The following is an 18,757-nucleotide window of genomic DNA, read 5'->3' as shown; positions in this document are numbered from 1 at the left end:
TCTAACCTTACCTCGCTTTTTAAAAAGGCCTAACGTTACCTTTTAGAGAAAAAAAATTATTTTAAACATTCAATAAGCCTCTGCAGCAGAGCATATAGCTCTGTGTTAGCTACTTTTTAATCTAAAATAAAGTATTAGCCTATAAAACGCGCGAATTTGGAAATAAGGTTCCAGTATATACTGTAGCTTACTGAGTCTTTGAAGGCAGAGCGAGCGTTTTTAGGTTTGAAAGCAGAACAGCAGATGTCACGACAGCCAATAAACACTTCATATCTTAATGTATTTTATTTCGAGGCACAGAGAGCGTATAAGCCCCTATAACTCCGGCAGGTGTTTGATAATTTTATTTTATACGCTTGTTTTAATGATAAACCAAATGACATATCGTGTTTAATCCATCTACTGTCCACCCTCTCTGTTCGTGGCAACGGTTATTGTGGAATGGGAAGGTTTCGGTATGTTAGGTAGGCTACACGGAAGTGTAATTACAGCGCTTGTCTCTGTGCTTAAATGACAGGAGGCGTTGTGTGTCTGTTGTCAAAGACAGACAGCGTCTTATTACAGCTGGACCTCCAACATGGCACCAAAAGACCCTCTACTCGGCACTCTCAAATGTAAGAAACCATTATAAATGCTTAATGCAACATGCTGTTATTGGAATAATTGCTGGATTCATTTTTGTTTCAGAGGGAGCCGATTGCTTAGTAGTTGCGCGGTTTATTACGAGATTATGGCTCGCCAAAACAAACGACTGTCTTTATCGTTTTGAATTTTACTTGTATTGAAGACAAAACGCATAATACACTGACTCTTTTGCAATAGTGTTAATGTGTGAAATGGCGATGTATGTATTTTTGGCCACTGTCATGTGGACCGACAACAGATCCACTGTCAGTTGCGAGTTTTTTCCCTCCCAGTGTGTGTCCTGAACCTGCAGTCAAATGGAGACATGGTGTCAGACACCAACCCTCACCTCGCCTCCTGCTGTCAGCTTCTTGAGCTGATCCTCAGGAAGGGGCTCCAACGTAAGTATCCCTCGTGCTTCCCCTAAAAAATGCCACATTTGTAAATTTGTTCCGATGCAATGTTAATGTTCTTTACCTACATGCTGGGAACTAATTGCTACGTGCTTGTATACCTGACATAGGCCTACATATTTTGGGATTTCAGACAGTGTATGCTTTAATATGATGTATATCGAATATCTTAATAATAAATAATCTGAAGCACTACATGTAAAATAGATTTTTGCAGTATGTACTAAGGGTGTGTTTGCTCTCCCTCCAGAGCCAGTTCTCAGTCTGGTACACAGGGACTACTGGCAGTGTTTTGAACAGCTTACCCACCATGATGCCTGTGGCAGGTACCAACATCCTGTCTAGATTAAATGATTTTAACTGTACACTGCAATTTTTCATTTCTAATAAAAATAGCACTATTTGAATCATTGTTAATACCTGTGTGTGTGTGTGTGTGTGTGTGTGTGTGTGTGTGTGTAGGCTGTCTGCCCTGTCCTTAATAGTGGAGCAGACCAGAGTTTGCAGGAAGCTGCTCTCAGCTCAGGGCCGAGGCCGCTACCTGCTCAGACTGGCCCTCAGCCGCAAGGCTCTGCCACAGTTCATCACACACCTGCTGCACACACCCAGAGTCCTGGAGGTCAGATACATGGACCAAATACATTTGTATGATACCGAATATTTAGGCTTTTCCTGGTACTGTTAGATGCTCTGGGCAAAGTGTCCACCAAATATGCCCATTGCTGGTCTCACTAATAGACTAAAACAGCTTTGGTTCATACTTTTTCCTTTCCCTTCCAGTGGTACAGTCCAGCAATGTCAATCCTCAGGAATGAGGAATTTGTGGGTGAGGCTTTTTACTTGATCTGATTGTTTACACCAAATGCTGAGCAAAAGAGGAAATTCTTGTCACCACTGGCATTCAGTGTACATCAGTAACACTGTTCTCTCTTTTCCAGAGCCTTTCATGTCGCTGCTGCTGGTCCTCTCTCACATGGAGTTCAAACTGGACATGGAGGTCTGTTCAACTCCTTTATTTATGCCATTAAAGTCTGCAAATGTGCTGTGTAAACATTTTCAAACTTTTCAAGCCAAACAGGATTCTATTCCTAAACATAACATGACTACTGTAATGCAAACTATCATTTGGTAAAAGCTTATATTCTTTCAAATCACTATGAATTCAAACAATTTTACACTAATAACCAACTCTGGTCTCTTCACACAGAATTGCAGTTTTCTGGATGAAAGCTGGCTCCTACCGGTAAAAAAAAAAGATTTTCTTTTCAGAACTAACAGCATCGCAACAAAATAATTATGGTTTTAGTGGCCATGGGAACTTTAAGATGCCTGGAAATTCTCACAAGCAGACACATTGCAGTAAAACATGGGATTTGGACTCAGCAGAATGTGAGAGATCTGTTAATTGTTTGTACATGTTTCCAGGTGTGTGAGAGATATGAAGTAGTGCCCTGTCGGGAGGTAGGGATGGTGTTGAGGTTTGTGTCTTCCACTCTACAAAGTCTTTCCATTAAGTATATGAATCTCATAAATATATATGTGCAACCTGCTGCATCCTCTCCCTCCGTCTCTCAGGTATCTGAGTGGGCGCGTCTTCGTCCTCGAATTGATGCCTGGTAGTCAGGCTCATGTCGACAAGTTTATCTCTCCTGGTGACATTATTGATGAGATCAACGGAACCTCGCTGAGGAATTCCAAGAATGGACAGGTATCCTCAAACATGCAGTATTCAGTACTGTATATTAAAGTCATAGAAATCACATCTCTTTCTGTGTCACCACAGCATAGCTGGTATAAATAAAAGCCTTTACATTTGCCCTACTCGGTTTCTTTTAGAAAAGTGCAGATATCTGGGAATTCTTCATTAGAGCCCTCAAAGAACACACAAGAAACTGCATGCAGTGAACTGAGCTTTACATTGCAGGATTCTCAAAGGTGGCCTGATTAGAATACTAATAATAATACATTTTATTTGTAACACACTTTATATTTAAGCAAATCTCAAAGTGCTACATATAAATGCTAAGGAGAAAAAGTATTAAAACTAAAAGAAACAACAAAAGGACAAGGAAAGGGGTAAGAAATCAGCCAAAAGCTCTGCTGAAAAGGTAGGTCTTAAGGCCGCGTTTAAAAACATCCACAGTCTGTGGTGTCCTCAGGTGGTCAGGGAGAGCATTCCAGCTAGATAGGAGGGAGCGGATGGTGTCTGCTTTTTTCCTGAAAAAAGTGATCATGTTGTTGCACCTCTGCACTGTGGCTTTTGAGGCCAGACCTCGTTAGGTAAAAGGGCACCTTTAATGTTATGTGAATGGAACGTTACAATATACCCTTTTCCCAGCAGACATATACATGCATTTTCCCTAGTAGAAAAACCACAAGGGGTTATTAATAACATAAATAATGGCACTGTTCTATTACAGTGTTGCTGTAAGCCATGGCAGTTTAACAGTGAGCCAGCATCAACAATACCAGCAAATGGAATTCAGACATCATTAATTGTATTATTTTCATGTTTCCCTGTTCTAACGTGCCAAAATGTTTTCTGTGAAAAAGGCCCACACAGGTGTTTTCACTTACGTTGCCTGATTAGAACTCTTCTCAGAACTGTGTTGGTGTGTAGCCTACTTACTGCTTGATAGACACCTTCTTACACTTTATCGCTTTTATTAATTCATGTAATTTGGTAGCATTACACAATTCCCAGCACAGCTGCTCCAAACCTGAGCAGAGCTCTGATCAGTCAGAAAAACTGAAAACACCTATGTGGATGTTAATATTATAAACATGATCCCACTTGAAGATGTGACAAAGTCGAAACCACATTCTAAACAGGTGCAAAAATTAGAACAGTGAGGAAGTGATTTTTGAATTTGACCAGATGCAATAGAGTTAAATGCTAAAGAATAACATTGACATCGGAAGAAGTGAATCGCCTGTTTTGATATTTTTACATGTTTTCTGAAAAATATAGCATTTAAAAATATATAAGAGCAACCCCAAACCAACAGCCTCACAGCTCTGTTAGGGCTATGATGTTGTGTAAGGTTTCACTGCAACCCTGTTAGTACAGTAGGTTCTATGCACAGAGTACCAATTAAGATGTACAGCTCACATTATGTGCGTATTGCCATATTGATTAAACCCATGAGACCATGGGCAGCCACACCCTTGACAAATCCTATAATCGTTTGCATATCGTTCTCAAAATAGTGTTTACATTTGCTACTGGACACGCCTTAGAAGTTGCTGTTTTCCCAGGCAGGTGTGGTTCTGTCTCGCCTAAAGGGCTGCCCTCTATCCATTGGTGTTCTGCGGTGGAGGGCTCAGGATGGGACAGTGTATCTGCCCCTTATCAAACTCCTGCAGGCCCTGAGGATGGAGGACCCCACCCTGCAGCTTGGTCCCGCTCCCTCCCAGCAGTCAGCTACCAAGGACCAGAGAAACTCTCCGTCACAGTGTCTCAAGGAGGGAAGGCAAGTTGGTTACCAAATTTAAGGGTTATTTAAAATGGGCTGTCGGCAGTATTGACAGCAAAATAGGCTACAGAATATTTCGTTCTGTATTGACAGGTGCAATATTTGAAAATCGATAATTATATTATTTATTTATAATTACATTTATATCTGCATTTATGTCAAAACCTAGAGACTTTCAAAGATCAAAATGTCATTTATTAAATGTATTTGTGTCCAAATGACATATAAACATCTTTTCGTATTCTATTTTGCCTGGAAACACTTCCAACACGCTTGCGTGTCGCGTGAAAAATAGGTGTCGGTTCTATTTAACCACAACGTGCACAACACTGTGGATTCACAGCACTTTGTTCAAATGCTAACACACTACTGTCAAAACTGTTAACCATGCATTCAAAACAGTATGGGTTTCAGCCTGGTGCATTTCAAACACTGCTGATTGCAATGGCTTCTTGTTTTAGACTTGTTAGTGAACACATACTGTATATACAGTGTATAGGGAAAGCTCATAACGCCATTTTTTGGAAATAAACACTAAATACGAATGAAACAGTTATACATTGTATCGTTTAAAAAAAAAAAAAAACAGTGAACAGGTAAAAGAGCAAAGATACCAATATGTCCAGGTAAGATGTCTGAGGTTACATACACAGTTGTGAAAACGTGAAAAACACTTCCTTTACTATTATAAAACTATGCACTTACTGTTTTTCACAAAGTAATGGAGGTGGAAGCAATGGAAACACCACATTCATTTGTATTTAGAGAGGCAAGCCAGGACATCCAATGTTCTTTGTTATTACGTACCTTTAGTTCTTAACTTTTTTTCCAAAGCAAGTCATTACATAAACTACTACAGGCAAAATAAAATGATATATCTATTGAAGCAAACTGCTTTGTTTCCTAAAAAAACTGGTATGTTATAAAATAAAAATGTTCATGTGAAAGAATTTCACTCTTTTCTTTAAAGAAACTATTGATTAGTGTGAAGTCACTTAAATTATTCAAACTGTAAAGATTAAAAGTTTGTAATTTCTGTATTGGTGTTTGATGCTATTGATTTTACTCTGTGTGTTCTGAGTGACAGTGTGTGTTATCTCAGTGAGGATTGTTCTGAGTGTTTGGCTGCACTGAGCCTGTTTTGAGACGTGTGTGAAGAGTCGTGTTGCTTGGAATGAGTTTTGCAGGTGATGTGAACTGTTCAGCTCAGGTGACTGTTCGTAATGCAGACTGTAGTTAGAGTTTTGCACGTGGCTTCAGTTGTGACCACTGTTGTTTAGCAATCGAAAAAAAACCTCCCACCTCTCCTTAACAGGATTGTGTACATTGTGCAGTTCTTGGGAAAGGCAAACATAATGGTAAATAATCACTATTGCTTTACAATTTATGTTCAATCTTTGTGTATACCTGTGCTAGTTTCTCCTGTAACTCTGTGTGGTCTCATTCTTTCTTAGTTTGGGGGAAAGGAGGTGCTGCAGCATGCCATTACACAAGTGTTGCAGAAAAACCTACCTAGCAAGGTAATGGAACTGCTCCCCTGACCTGTGAAACACTTGTCAATATCAACATGCACTTAAACAGTGTAATTTGTCCCACAGGAAGTGCTATTGGATATGAAGGAAACGCATTTAACATGCACAGAAAGAAACAGTAAATCGGTAAGACACGTTAGTCTTACATGTCCCTCTTTGTTATTGCTTGACAATGTTCAGATTTCTCCAGCTGCAATTAAATTCTCTAAACTTTTATCAGGAGCTGTTTGAGCATCACTATCCAGAGATTTCATGTGTAGGGAGATTCAGCCAAGGGGACTACACAATATTTGCATTCTGCGTGGTGTAAGTACTACATACCAAGCCTTGTGCAACAAAGGTTGATTTTGCAAGGGGTTTCCCATCCCTTTATAAAGCCGATGTGGTTATGCAATACCCACACCATTACATTGTCATTGGCTGCGCCCATGTCTTTTAAACATGCAATTGTTTGTTCAGAGACTCCCCAGAAACCCCTCAGTCAACAGGCTTCTGCTGTGTGGCACTCCGAGCCAGCACTATCAAGGAGTGTGAAGTAATTGTCTGCCGTATTGGTGAGGAACAACAATTATGCACACTACACAAGCAATTCATAATTTACATTTAAAGTTTTAGAGACCTTAAAGGCCATGTGTTCTTCTTACAGCTACTGGTTTCAAGCATACTGAGTGGTTTGTGTGACAGCTCACCCACAGAGAGTCAACTATTGTGTGTATAAATGTATGTTGTAAATAAAGTCATTACAGATTGTGTACACTGCATTACTGAATACCACAACTACAGAACACAACTTTCGAATCATAAAGACCTTTAATAGAAAGACATGGACAACATTTTCATAAATAGTATTAATGTAGCTGCCAAGATTTGAGGTTGAAAAACATGTAAAAAGCAGTCCAGAAAAATACAGGAAGGTCTGTCATGCTCCCAGTCAATGTAGAGTAGCAACTGTAGCAGCCAATGCCCCAACACTGCAGTGAGACTGGTTAAGCAAGACACGCTGGCATTTTGTGATGAGTGGTAGATGGGTGACGAGACCCTGGACCCCTGTAGAAGTTTAGAGGATTGACCCTCTCGTCAAAGACAAATCCATCCCCAGAGGGAGCCTGATACCCATAAAGAACTTGAAGGGTGGTATGATGCTACACGTAATAATGATGCATAATGGAATATGTAGATACTCCTACTGTACAACATTTCCAACTATTCTAAGTGTACTCAGGTTTGTGTAAGGATGATGAATTGTCCCAATCTAAAATACAAAATTCAAGGAAAACTTGTAAAAAAATACCCAAGAAATAAAATGTCCACAAATTGTACGATAAATAGGATCATTTGTCTTGACAATGTTGCCATTAGCTGCTTAGGCCCGCTCTCCCCTTATCCTACGAGCCAGCTGGATATCTTTGGGCATGATTGTGACACGTTTGGCGTGGATTGCGCACAGGTTGGTGTCCTCAAACAGACCCACCAGGTAGGCCTCACTGGCTTCCTGTTAAGAAAAACACAACATTCAGAATTAGGTTCATAGCGACTACTGCTCATTTTGCCACTAGCACCATTAATCTGACCATTTAATGATTTTACATGTTACTTACCTGAAGAGCTCCAATGGCAGCACTCTGGAAGCGCAGATCGGTCTTGAAATCCTGTGCAATTTCTCTCACCAGACGCTGGAAGGGCAGCTTGCGGATGAGCAGCTCTGTGGACTTCTGGTAACGACGAATCTCCCTCAGAGCCACAGTTCCAGGTCTAAAACAAAACGATTTTAGCGTTACTAAATGTGTGGCCAACGTTAGACATAGGACACCATTAGAAAAATATGGTACAGATTTAAAGGTTTAGGAATAAGTACTACACCTGTAACGATGGGGCTTCTTCACTCCTCCAGTGGACGGTGCGCTCTTCCTGGCTGCCTTGGTAGCGAGCTGCTTCCTTGGCGCCTTTCCTCCAGTGGATTTACGGGCTGTTTGCTTGGTACGGGCCATCTCGTATTTGCTAAAAAGCAATAACGAGTCGTATTAAACTCAGACTACTTGGAAATGAACGGTGTTAATGTTACTTAACGTAGCAGCACCAATCCATACGGATAAGTTATTTGCCAAGATAAGGTGCTAGCCTTGCCTAGCGTACAAGCTCCCCTACCCCCCAGTTGCAAACACTGGGAGGCGTCGGGTTTGCGCCGGTACGCTCCATAAACTCTACATTCGACTACCAGCAAGGCCTAAAATAAAAAGCACAATAAACAGACTCCGCGCCAAATGCAGATCAGAGAAGCAACGCTAACTAAATAACGTAGGCGCCATGAGCATTTACAAGGACTACAAACTCGCCATGGTAACCAGCGACATTAGTGTCAAAACACTTGGTTCCTGTAACGTTACCGTGAGTGAGCATTTGCTTTTCGATTTCGCCATTTTCTTAGTTTCTCATTTCACCCCCAGGCGACATTGCCTCGATTGAGCTCAGGCAACATTAGCTAGCTTACACATAATTAGCTTATCGTTGGCTAATGGTCATCTTTGTATGAAATACACATCTCGATAGTTAATTATAGCTAATCTAACTTGTTTACTAGCTAAGTCTAGTTTCACTTGAACGAGCTGGGGACGTTTAACTGGAAACGTCAACTGTAAGATTCCATTGTTCTATTTATAGCTAACGCTAACGTTAGCAAGTCGCCATGTTAGCCCATAGCAAAACAACGCCTGTATACAGAAACGCAATCCGCAAATACATATTACATTGACAATGACTTAACGTAATGTTACATTAGCTACATGGAGAGGTAATTATATTTACCTTTAAGATGTCAGTTGACAAGGGGCAATTCGCCGTAGCTGACAACTCGTCGTTGGTGACCAGTGAAAACGATTTGTGTCATGAGGAGGAGTTGAGGCCGATTATAAATACTTAGTCGTGACGTCATGCTAGTAACACACTACACTCTCATTGGTTCACCTTTCAAAGTTGACATCTGTTACAGCCAATCAATAAATAAGAAACGACAAACGTGAATGCTCCTTATTTTAATTAATTTATTATGTTTCAGTTTTATACAAACCAGTTGTATATAGCTCTATAATGTATTGTCAAAGTGAATGATCTAATCTCTTAAGTGTTTCGTGATCGGCACAGCCATTAATTAAATTATGATTGGACGTCATGTCCCATCGGCCAGTAAACCGAGAGAAGAATAAGAACTTCATGTCCCATAGTTCCATGTTGTCCCTTTGCTACTACTTCCTCTTGCCTTGCGCAAGCTCACATCGTTGTAGAATGCGGATTTCGAAGCTAGTAAGAATAGCTAGCCAGTAAGCTAAAAACAAGGTTTCCTGTTGTTAGGCTTGAAACGGCTAAAATGTCTAAAACACACTCACAACCCCCGTCATCTTCGGCAGCGACGACTACCGGGGGACCCTCTTCGTCCTCTTCGTCTTCGCCCGCAGGGGGCTCGACATCTCCCGCAACCGTGTTAAACGTGCAGCCCGAGAAACCTCAACATTACACGTACGTAGCTAGTTTGCTGGATTAGCTAGCTAGCCAAGTGTACACAACCTCACGTGTATTTGCATATACCAAACTACTACTAAATTGTATTTGAAAAAATGAGTGAGAGATGAACTTCATATTCTTTGAAATGACTGAACCAAGGTTATTGAGCGATAATGTGCTCATTAACCGGAGCAGGTCTCGATAAAGAGGCCTACCTTATTTACTAACAGTAACGTTAGCCATTTCTTACAAGCTTTGTGGCACAGCATTATTTGAGTTCTGTATTTGTGAATATGTCTAACTGTTGCATAAATTTAATGCAAGTTTAGTTACATTATACATTAGCCTGTGTTTGTCACAGCAGATAATAAGACAGGTAGGAACCCTAGAATAATAGTCACGTATAAGCAGATATTGAATCTACTGCAAATACATTTTAATACACTCTTGCTTGTTTAGGAAACAGTGAAAGGCAGTACTGTAAAAGGCAGAAACACTTTCTAGAAATGTATTTCACTCTCTTGTTGCTATTTCACTCTCCTTACTGTTGCTGCTCTCTCCCAGATATCTGAAGGAATTCAGAACTGAGCAGTGCCCCCTGTTCGTACAGCATAAATGTACACAACACAGGCCTTTTTCCTGTTTCCACTGGCACTTCCTGAACCAGCGGCGCCGCAGACCCATCCGCAAACGGGATGGGACATTCAACTATAGCCCAGATGTTTACTGTACGAAATATGATGAGGGAACAGGCACCTGCCCTGATGGAGATGAGTGAGTGCAACTGAGATTTCAGTATTGTAAAAGACTGCTTTACATCATGTTTGCATTGGTTATCATTAGACCCTCAATCGAGCCTACATTTAAGATAAACAATCAGGGACCTTTGGGGAACTGTTATTGTTGTTTTTGCACTGAATTGCATTAATGGCCCACACCATATCTGGGAAGATGTTAATAGTGACTGTTTGTGAAACGTCTGTGTATAGAACACACCGTTTTACTTTTGGCCTTCAGTTAGAACCCCCAAAGACCTAGGTGTCTGGGGTTCGCAGAAGGAAGAAATCCTGCTGGTATCCAAAGCATGTCTCATCTCTAACGTCTGTTAGCTTTTACATTTAAATACTGAATTGCTCAAGTGAATTACCAGAATGTTTGGAACATTGAATGACAAAGGACCTTTGGGTGAAAGACAGTTAAGTAGTGATTGAGGATACACCCTATCCACAATTATAAGTCAAGTTGAACACCTTGGAGGAATAGTGCCTGATGCATAATCTTCACAGTGAACATTAGCACCTGAACATGGCCATTCTCCCCCTCTGTGGGACTCTTTTTTTTTTTTTTTAGACTGAAATGTGCTGAGCCATTATTGTCTGTATGACACACTCTTGGTGACAACAGACAAGGGGAATGTAAATGTAAAAAGATGGAGGGTCAGACTGGGATGTATTTGATACGTGCTAATGAACCACTTGGTGGAGTGCTAAGTGGACATTTCAAACGATTCCTGTTACAAATCTCATCTCAAAATGCCTAGTTGTAGAGAAAAGAAATTACCATTACGCTGATCTGGGAAAATGACCTACAGACTGTAATAAAGGAAAAGTTTAGTTATGTTTATGTATTTCAGGCAAGAACTATAATATTTTGTGAATGTTGAATTCTTGCAGTGTTTTACAATAAGATAAATGACAAATGGAAATAACTTTTAGTGCCAGGGCTTTGTGTATACCGTACACTATTTGCCTTAAAAGACCTGCATATCTTTATGTTTGTATCCATGTTTTTTTCTGTGTTCCAGATGCCCATTTCTTCATCGGACAGCAGGTGACACAGAGCGCAGATACCACCTCCGCTACTATAAGACGGGATCATGTATTCATGAAACAGATGCAAAAGGCCACTGCAGCAAAAACGGCTCCCACTGTGCCTTTGCACACGGATCACATGACCTGCGTAGCCCTGTTTATGATATCAGGTGCCAAAATAACTTAATTCACATGCGTTCGGTCCCATGCGTGTGTGGATCTGTCTGTCCACAGCTAATCTTGCATACTACTGGACCCATCAGCCTAGTATTTATTTTGCACATTAATTTGTGACTGTATGCTCAAGAACCTCTAGTGGTTAAGTTGATGCACATACAAAAAAAAAATATATATATATATATATATATTATTGACTGCACTGTTTTATACCATCATTAATTGCAGAGTCCTCAGTCCTCTCAAAAAAGCCGGACAGGGGCCACAAGTGATCAACAAGGGCTTCAGTAGCAAAAGGCATTTTCGGGGATTGGCTGGGCTAAAAACAAGCCTTACCTGTCGTTTGCAGGCCACATTTTGGCCTTTGTCGTGGCTTAAAAACTAAAATCCATAGAAAAGTTTGGTCTCATTTTGAACCAGAGCATCTGCAGATTAATTCAATACCAGATATGTTATGATCCACTAAAGTAAGGCATGATATGACATAAATAAGTCCATGTTTTTGTTATCTTCGCTGCCATCTTGACTGTGAGAAAGCCAGGAAGGACAATTGATTCAACCCTCCTTTTTTAGAAGAGGAGAGGGAGACACACCTGGTGGAGATGTGCATTCTACTGTGTGCACTTTTCTTTCAGTTTTACCACGTTATCAATCAACCTTTTGATAACCTTTTTGAATGTGTATTTGTGCTGTAGTTGTTTACAGTGTCTTTACACTTTGGATTTTACAGAGAAGTGCAGGTAATGGAGTCGCAGGGAGGCTTGGGACCCACAGAGGGAGGTGGAGGAGATGGACAGTCTGGACAGGCAGCAAGTACAGCCCTCATAGAGAAGATCCTGAGTGAGGAACCACGCTGGCAAGGTAAATGCTCAGACCGAAAAAAGCCTTGTGTTAAACTACCGCAAGGTGCTGCATTGGTGGGGATGTGTTGTTTATGGTACTGGTGAGACTTGAAATATGGTCTAGGAAGTCCAGTTTGAGTAACAGATCCATGAGTTTGGAGACTTATCAGATGCCACAAACACTACACACTGGTCTATAATACTCTGAGACAGGATTCTACAACTCTGGAGAGTGGCAACTGCGTTATCTTTGATTGCGGGGTAAACTGCAGAAATATGGCATTCATGTTACAAATTAATTTACCAGGAATGTGAAAGTTGAGCCTACTTTTTTGTATGGGCACCCCCACTGCATCGCAGGAGTGGCCTCATTCAAATGAAAGAGAGGGTAATGTTTGGTCTAAACCTGGCCTTACTTAACCCTTAAAATGCAGTCAAAAAAAGCAGCCTCACCCCTGTTTCTGTTTGAAGGATGACCAATCATTTTACTGTCAAATATCTTTATCGGATAACTCTTAATCAGCCCTCACCATCTGCTTGCGTTATTTTCTCCTACTGTGTCTCTGTGTTTTAACTCCTTAGATAACAACTACGTGCTATCCCACTACAAGACAGAACTCTGTAAGAAACCACCTCGTCTGTGCCGCCAAGGTTATGCCTGTCCATACTACCATAACAGCAAAGACAGGAGGCGAAGCCCACACAAGCACAAATACAGGTGCTCCATTACATCTTATATAAGGAAAATACTTGAAGATCATGGTATTGTTTTTGCCTTATATTTTTTTTATAAATACTTTTTATTGATCCCCAGTGGGGAAATTACAGTTTACACTCTGTTAGAAATCACTACACACAGGCCTGCAATACACACACACACACACACACACACACACACACACACACACACACACATGCTCAGGACCTATTCATGCACAAATGGAGAGATGTCAGAGTGAATGGGCTGCCAGTGCTGGCCCAGCGCCCTGAGCGGTTGGGGGGGGGCTTGCTCAAGAGCACCTTAGCAGTGCCCAGGAGGTGAACTGGCATCTCTCCAGCTACCAATCCACACTCCATACTTTGGTCCGTACGGGGACTTGAACCAGCGACACCGCCCCCCGGTTCCCAGCCCAACTCCCTACGGACTGAGCTACTGCCACCCCAAAAAACTTTTAACAAAGTTGGTTATCGTTCTTTCTGCCACAGAGCGTTGCCATGTCCAGCTGTGAAACAGAGCGAGGAATGGGGGGATCCCAGTAAATGTGAGGGAGCAGAGGGGTGTCAGTATTGCCACACAAGGACAGAACAGCAGTTCCACCCAGAGGTTTGTCTGGTTCGTCAAATACCTTATAGCATCTAGACCAGAAATCACAGGAGATAGCATATAAACGTGTGTTTGTAATTTGTTACTTTGTCACAGATATATAAATCCACAAAGTGTAATGACATGCAGCAGTGTGGCAGCTGTCCCAGGGGGCCATTCTGTGCCTTTGCTCACATTGAAAGTAAGTCTCCACAATACATTTCTAAGGCCCTGTCAACAACCGCCTAGTGATTCATTTTACAATTTAACATTATATTTTCTATTTTTTTTTTTTTTTTTAAACCTTCTCCAGGGCCCTTTGTTCCAGAGGAACCACCATTCCCCACACCAAGCTCCCCTCCACCCCCCAGACCTCCAGACCCTCTTCCTGCCCAGGAAGCTTCTTCAAGTCCCAGTAGACACAACATGGGGCCTGGGCCTAGTTCTGGTTCTGTTTCAGACCCCTTCTCCCCATCTGCAGGGTCATGTGTAGCGGAGCATGGATTGCTGGGTAGTGTTTTGTCTCTGTGTGCGGACAGGAGTGGGAGAGCTGAGCCTGTGTCTCCTTGGGCAGGAGAGGGAGGGTACGGCAGAGCACCTGGATTTGAGAGGGAGGATCAGGTGAGAAGGACAGACAAGAAAAAGGGGGAACCTGGGCCTTATGAGATAATACTAAATGAAACGAAAGGAAAATCATCTCTTGAATGATGTCATAGTTAGTACAAAACGGCTTATACTACATGTTTTCATGTCGTCATTCTTATATTGCTTGTGGTTTCAGGCAAAGCAAAGGAGTTTTGCTCTTGAGCAGCGCAGCAGAGAATTTGCAACAGCACAAAGCAAACAGGTACAATTACAACTTCAAACTCAGGTGTTTCTGTTGTTTGTTTTTTTTTAAATCATTTTTATGCAGAACATTTGAATTTAAAAATAATAATTCTTAGAAAATTCGAAACTTTAGCATACTTTGAGCTGGTCCACGTATTTTTCTTGACACTACAAATCTTGCTGCAAGGACACCAGAATAAACTAACCTCAAAATACACATTCCATATCTGTTCTCCTTCAGGACTTGTTAGTGTTTCTGCCTGTGGGAAGCCCTTTGAGTCTGTCCTCCAGCATCCCTTCAAGTCTGGCTGCCACCCCGCCCAGCCCAGCCCCTCTCGGACCCCCAGGATGCAGCATCTCCTCAGGCATGAACGCTAACGCCCTGCCCTTTTACCCCACCAGTGAGACTGTAGAGTCAGTTGTTGGTAAGTGAAAAGAACTTAATTCTGAATCCACATGTCAAACAGTTGTGTCAATACAAATCTGAAATAACTGTTAAGCTGACAAATAGTTATTGTGTTGTATGTATTATAGAGTCAGCCCTGGATGATCTCGACCTGAACGATTTTGGTGCATCTGTGTTGGAGAGGAGCTTGGAGAGCAGCTCTGCTCTGCCCAGTGTTGGAGTTATGCTGGGTATATTAAAGACACAAGAATAAAAACACAGAACTACATGCCATTTAAAAATGAACACACCATTTAGCACTATGCATATGTACATAAACATAACTCATTCTAATTATGTGTCTCCCTTTTATAGGAGGTAGCCAGTTTCAGAGTTCTGCCCCGGTCAATATCCCAGGATCCTTTAGCAGCTCTGCTCCCTTTAGCTCCCCTTCACCATCTCCCCCAGTCAGGCCGCACACTTCACCATTCTTTTCTACGCACCTGTCACAACCTGGCCAATCAGAAAGCACCTTCTTGGGACCATCTCATAGCTCTTTAGGTTTGTGGAATTTGATTTAAGACATCAAGGGGGGGATAGAGAGGGATACTATGATTTTGCTTATATTTATTCTTTTCTTTGTAGGTCTGAATGGTATGAGCACTAATATCTGGGAGCATTTTCCATCAGGCCAGGGTTCCCCTGGTACACCCCCCACACTTCTGCCCTCTGGCCCCGGTGCAGAGACTTCCAGGCTTAAACAGGAGCTGGAGGAAGCTCATAGGGCACTGAAGCACTGGGGTCACAGCTGGAGACACACAGCTCAGGTAGGTAGGTAGTGGGGCATGTGTGCATGCATGTCTGTGAGATGGTTGGTTGAGTTTGTGCAATGCCATGCACGTGTGTACATAATTGCAATGAATATGGAAATTTATTACCGTTTTCAATGGGTATTCTGCCTCTTGTAGTCGTGGGCTGCACTAAAAGCAGATGCAGAGGAGTCACGTGCCCATGCAGCACGGTTAGCCATGGACGCAGAGAGAGCCAGGCAGGCTGAGGAGGACGCACAGAGGCAGGCTTCTCTCCTACAGGAGGCGATGGAGAGCTTAAGGAGTGGAGACAATCCCCATCTAGCACTGCATCAACTTCAGCTACTACACCGACTTCCCTTGGAGTCAGTCCTCAGTTTGCAGGCCCAGCTCTGTAGCTGCTTACATGCTGTGGAACAGGTAATACCACAGATTCATAACTTGCATGTACCTAAGGCCTGCATGGGGAATCTTAACAAATATGACCCCAACATGGTGTATTCTAATTGTTTTTCTTAGAATCCATGATTGTACATTTCAACACTAGCACTGTAGTTAATTAGTGCTTGTGGGCATTTTAAAAAAAAAATTAGGTATGGAAGTGTATTGCTGCCTCGTGATAAATAAACACAAATTAAAGTGTGCATATTAGCTATACATTTCCTAAGTCTGTTAAAACTCAGAACCTGATTATAATTCAATATTTTAATTATAACAAAGCTAAATGTTGTTTGAAGAGCAGCAATAGTAATGTTTACAACAGCAAAGCCCGCAGATAAACTCATTAATATCTCACAGAAAACAATCTAAATAGATTAAGAAAAGATTCCATACACTGTGCTCAATGACAGCAGAACCTCACCATGTCTCAACCCAAGCATGAAGAACATATTCCTCAATTTATCCGTTTCCTCATTCAAATATGAGTGTCACGTTATAACAAACAATCTCATATAATCAGACTTAACACGTTTTTTTATTATTGTTTTTGTTGTAGTCTCACATTGCCGGACCTATCTTCACAGCGCGAAATGATACATCTGTGGGAGAAAAAAAAAAAAAAACAACCTCTGTATGACCTTTAGTGCAGCCTTGCTGGCAGAACAGGTCTCTTTTTTTGCACACTAGCTCCCAAATTCCTTTTTTCTTAACTCTTTCTTTTTTATTTTTCGTTGTTACTCCATAGCTATATTTGTTGATCTTTGTTGACCTTGATTTTTAGTTTTACTTTGCTCACAAAATAGTGGTGAACTTCAAGTGTGGTCCCCTTATTCATCCAACATTCTTCAATTTAAGAGGTCTAAATATTTCCCTCTATGTTTCCCAAGGTGGTGTACAGGAAACAAAGGCAGTGCTGTGTGACGTGTGGAGAGCAGGGCTCAGTGTCCCTGCCCTGTGGCCATGGACTACAGTGTGAGAGCTGCTCCACCTCTACCGAGTGCCCACTCTGCCCTGAACAGACACTGGAGCAGCAGCTCTCTTGACCCTACAACCCACTCAGACCGCCAGAGATTTCAGACCAGTCAGTCCTGATTCCACAGATGCCAGCCTTGGATCTCAGCCACCATTCAAAATTATGTCGAGGTCATTTTATAATGTGGTAACAACACAAACGCTGATCTGGTTTTGTATTTTTAAGATGACGTTTACTGATGAATGACCAGCACAGGTCGCTAAGTGAAAGCTCTTAATGTGGAATTTAGAATTAATAATTTTTCTAGTGGTTACACACGGACCACCAGTACTTTTTTAACGAGTTAATGCTCTTGACCAGCAACACTGTTCTTTACCCCTGTTCTTGATCTGTAAAAAATAAGACCTGCTGTTATTTCTTCTCTTACCCTAACTATAAAACATTTGAAAACATAGTTCTAAATCATATTTTGATATGTTTTAAAGCACAAGCACACCCTACAACAATATTTTTTTGTTTTATCTATCCATCTGGATGGCTTCAGTGTGATTTGCTAAGTTTTAAAGATGTTCACTGTCACCTTAGCACAACAAAGGTGAATGGCATTTGTTTTTGGCACTCAAAGCTCCAAAACATTTTTATATGAAATTGAACAGTCACAAGACAGTTACTCGTGATAATTCCCAGTCCTCATCAACCACAATAACCATAATCCACAGTTAATAGGCAATCCTTATTACGAGCGGTTTAACTGACAACTATTTTCTACTAAAGTAAGTCTAACCGTACATGCCATATAAAATGAAGTAAACCAGTACTCAAAAATAAGATTCATATGATTTGTGACAACACATGTGAATGTAAAACTACAGTGGTCTTTTTAACTGAGTTATAACTAAGTAATGCTTGGTGGCTGGATAGTATCATTCTGGTACACAATGCTGTGTGTTTACATCCAAATCAGGGTCACACGAGTAACTGTTTTCATGTCTGAGAAGAGGCAAATGGTGTTGTATGTGACAGCAAAGATCTCAAAACCTTCTGGATGGATGGATGACACATCAGGTTAGCAGTTAGCAGGGTTTTGAGCTGTCTTACCAAAATCAAAAGGTCTGACTGAAAACACTTAAAGGGCATATTTAGTGTCATCCAGACAATTAGCCTATCATGCTACAGCCAAAAGGGGGCCATCACACCAGTCTGCTAGTAGCACTTGTTAAGATTATATTGAATTTCGTGTTTAATTTTTTTTTTTAGCAAAATAAATTTAAAATGGTCAATTACCGTTGGAAAAATAAAATATTAAAGACTAGTAATATTTGTTTAAATATAAAACAAATGGCCTCTGTTAAAGCACTCAGGTTTTCTCTAATATTCTTCTACATAAACTGGAAGAGGAAAGCATGTTAACACAATCAAGGCAAATGTACTCTGTCAACTTGTGTAGTATTTGAAATTACATATTTTTTATTTTTACTTTTCATGTTAACTCTTTAACAAACTTTGTTAAAACCGGCCCATTTTCTGTTTAAAATCAATGTCTGACAGGTTTCTCTGCCAAATGTTTTACATTTGTAGTAATCTTTGACATTTCAGTGTGTCAAATGTAGTCTAATAATAAATATATATATATCATATATATATATAT

The 18,757-nt window shown here is 41.0% G+C and overlaps 3 protein-coding genes across 5 annotated transcripts; 2 read left to right on the top strand and 1 right to left on the bottom strand.

The window, feature by feature from the left end:
- The first annotated feature begins 167 nt into the window (after positions 1-167).
- On the top strand, positions 168-7,333 carry si:ch211-250n8.1. Of its 2 annotated transcripts, XM_031291121.2 has the most exons (16): positions 170-614; positions 918-1,025; positions 1,288-1,363; positions 1,500-1,656; positions 1,818-1,863; positions 1,976-2,034; positions 2,245-2,280; positions 2,463-2,515; positions 2,613-2,745; positions 4,296-4,510; positions 5,829-5,871; positions 5,968-6,033; positions 6,112-6,171; positions 6,266-6,351; positions 6,505-6,599; positions 6,692-7,333. In XM_031291121.2, exons 1-16 carry the CDS (start codon positions 578-580, stop codon positions 6,724-6,726), a joined length of 1,305 nt encoding a protein of 434 aa, XP_031146981.1. In that variant the 5' UTR covers positions 170-577; the 3' UTR covers positions 6,727-7,333. The 2 variants fall into 2 exon arrangements, with proteins under 2 accessions (XP_031146980.1, XP_031146981.1); XM_031291120.2 differs by having other exon boundaries at positions 168-614; positions 6,505-6,806.
- LOC116044095 (histone H3.3A) lies at positions 6,898-8,976 on the bottom strand. The gene is made up of 4 exons (XM_031291131.2): positions 8,848-8,976; positions 7,906-8,043; positions 7,644-7,797; positions 6,898-7,537 (listed from the first exon to the last, which is right to left on the bottom strand). Exons 2-4 carry the CDS (start codon positions 8,031-8,033, stop codon positions 7,409-7,411), a joined length of 411 nt encoding a protein of 136 aa, XP_031146991.1. The 5' UTR covers positions 8,034-8,043; positions 8,848-8,976; the 3' UTR covers positions 6,898-7,408.
- Positions 8,977-9,286: 310 nt separating this feature from the next.
- On the top strand, positions 9,287-18,398 carry unk (unk zinc finger). Of its 2 annotated transcripts, none has more exons than XR_004896340.1 (15): positions 9,287-9,555; positions 10,105-10,314; positions 11,345-11,521; positions 12,259-12,389; positions 12,953-13,088; positions 13,577-13,694; positions 13,791-13,875; positions 13,987-14,294; positions 14,455-14,520; positions 14,743-14,926; positions 15,036-15,137; positions 15,262-15,447; positions 15,532-15,717; positions 15,855-16,115; positions 17,024-18,398. XR_004896340.1 is itself a non-coding variant. In XM_031291115.2 (15 exons), exons 1-15 carry the CDS (start codon positions 9,407-9,409, stop codon positions 17,177-17,179), a joined length of 2,451 nt encoding a protein of 816 aa, XP_031146975.1. In that variant the 5' UTR covers positions 9,289-9,406; the 3' UTR covers positions 17,180-18,398. The 2 variants fall into 2 exon arrangements, 1 of the variants encoding a protein (XP_031146975.1); XM_031291115.2 differs by having other exon boundaries at positions 9,289-9,555; positions 15,532-15,713.
- Positions 18,399-18,757: the final 359 nt, after the last annotated feature.

Source organism: Sander lucioperca, chromosome 22, assembly GCF_008315115.2.
Source record: "Sander lucioperca isolate FBNREF2018 chromosome 22, SLUC_FBN_1.2, whole genome shotgun sequence".
Taxonomy (NCBI): domain Eukaryota; kingdom Metazoa; phylum Chordata; class Actinopteri; order Perciformes; family Percidae; genus Sander; species Sander lucioperca.
Note: the sequence above shows the minus strand (reverse complement) of the source record. Positions and strands in the feature narration are given on the sequence as shown.

Coding starts and splice junctions, on each gene's coding strand:
- unk (XM_031291115.2), top strand. CDS start 9,407: ATGTCTAAAACACACTCACAACCCCCGTCATCTTCGGCAGCGACGACT. Junction 9,556..10,104: donor GAGAAACCTCAACATTACAC/GTACGTAGCTAG, acceptor GCTCTCTCCCAG/ATATCTGAAGGAATTCAGAA. Junction 13,695..13,790: donor AACAGCAGTTCCACCCAGAG/GTTTGTCTGGTT, acceptor ACTTTGTCACAG/ATATATAAATCCACAAAGTG.
- si:ch211-250n8.1 (XM_031291120.2), top strand. CDS start 578: ATGGCACCAAAAGACCCTCTACTCGGCACTCTCAAAT. Junction 615..917: donor TCTACTCGGCACTCTCAAAT/GTAAGAAACCAT, acceptor TTTCCCTCCCAG/TGTGTGTCCTGAACCTGCAG. Junction 1,026..1,287: donor CCTCAGGAAGGGGCTCCAAC/GTAAGTATCCCT, acceptor CTCTCCCTCCAG/AGCCAGTTCTCAGTCTGGTA.
- LOC116044095 (XM_031291131.2), bottom strand. CDS start 8,033: ATGGCCCGTACCAAGCAAACAGCCCGTAAATCCACTGGAGGAAAGGCG. Junction 7,798..7,905: donor AAGAAGCCCCATCGTTACAG/GTGTAGTACTTA, acceptor GTTTTGTTTTAG/ACCTGGAACTGTGGCTCTGA. Junction 7,538..7,643: donor CTGCCATTGGAGCTCTTCAG/GTAAGTAACATG, acceptor TTTTCTTAACAG/GAAGCCAGTGAGGCCTACCT.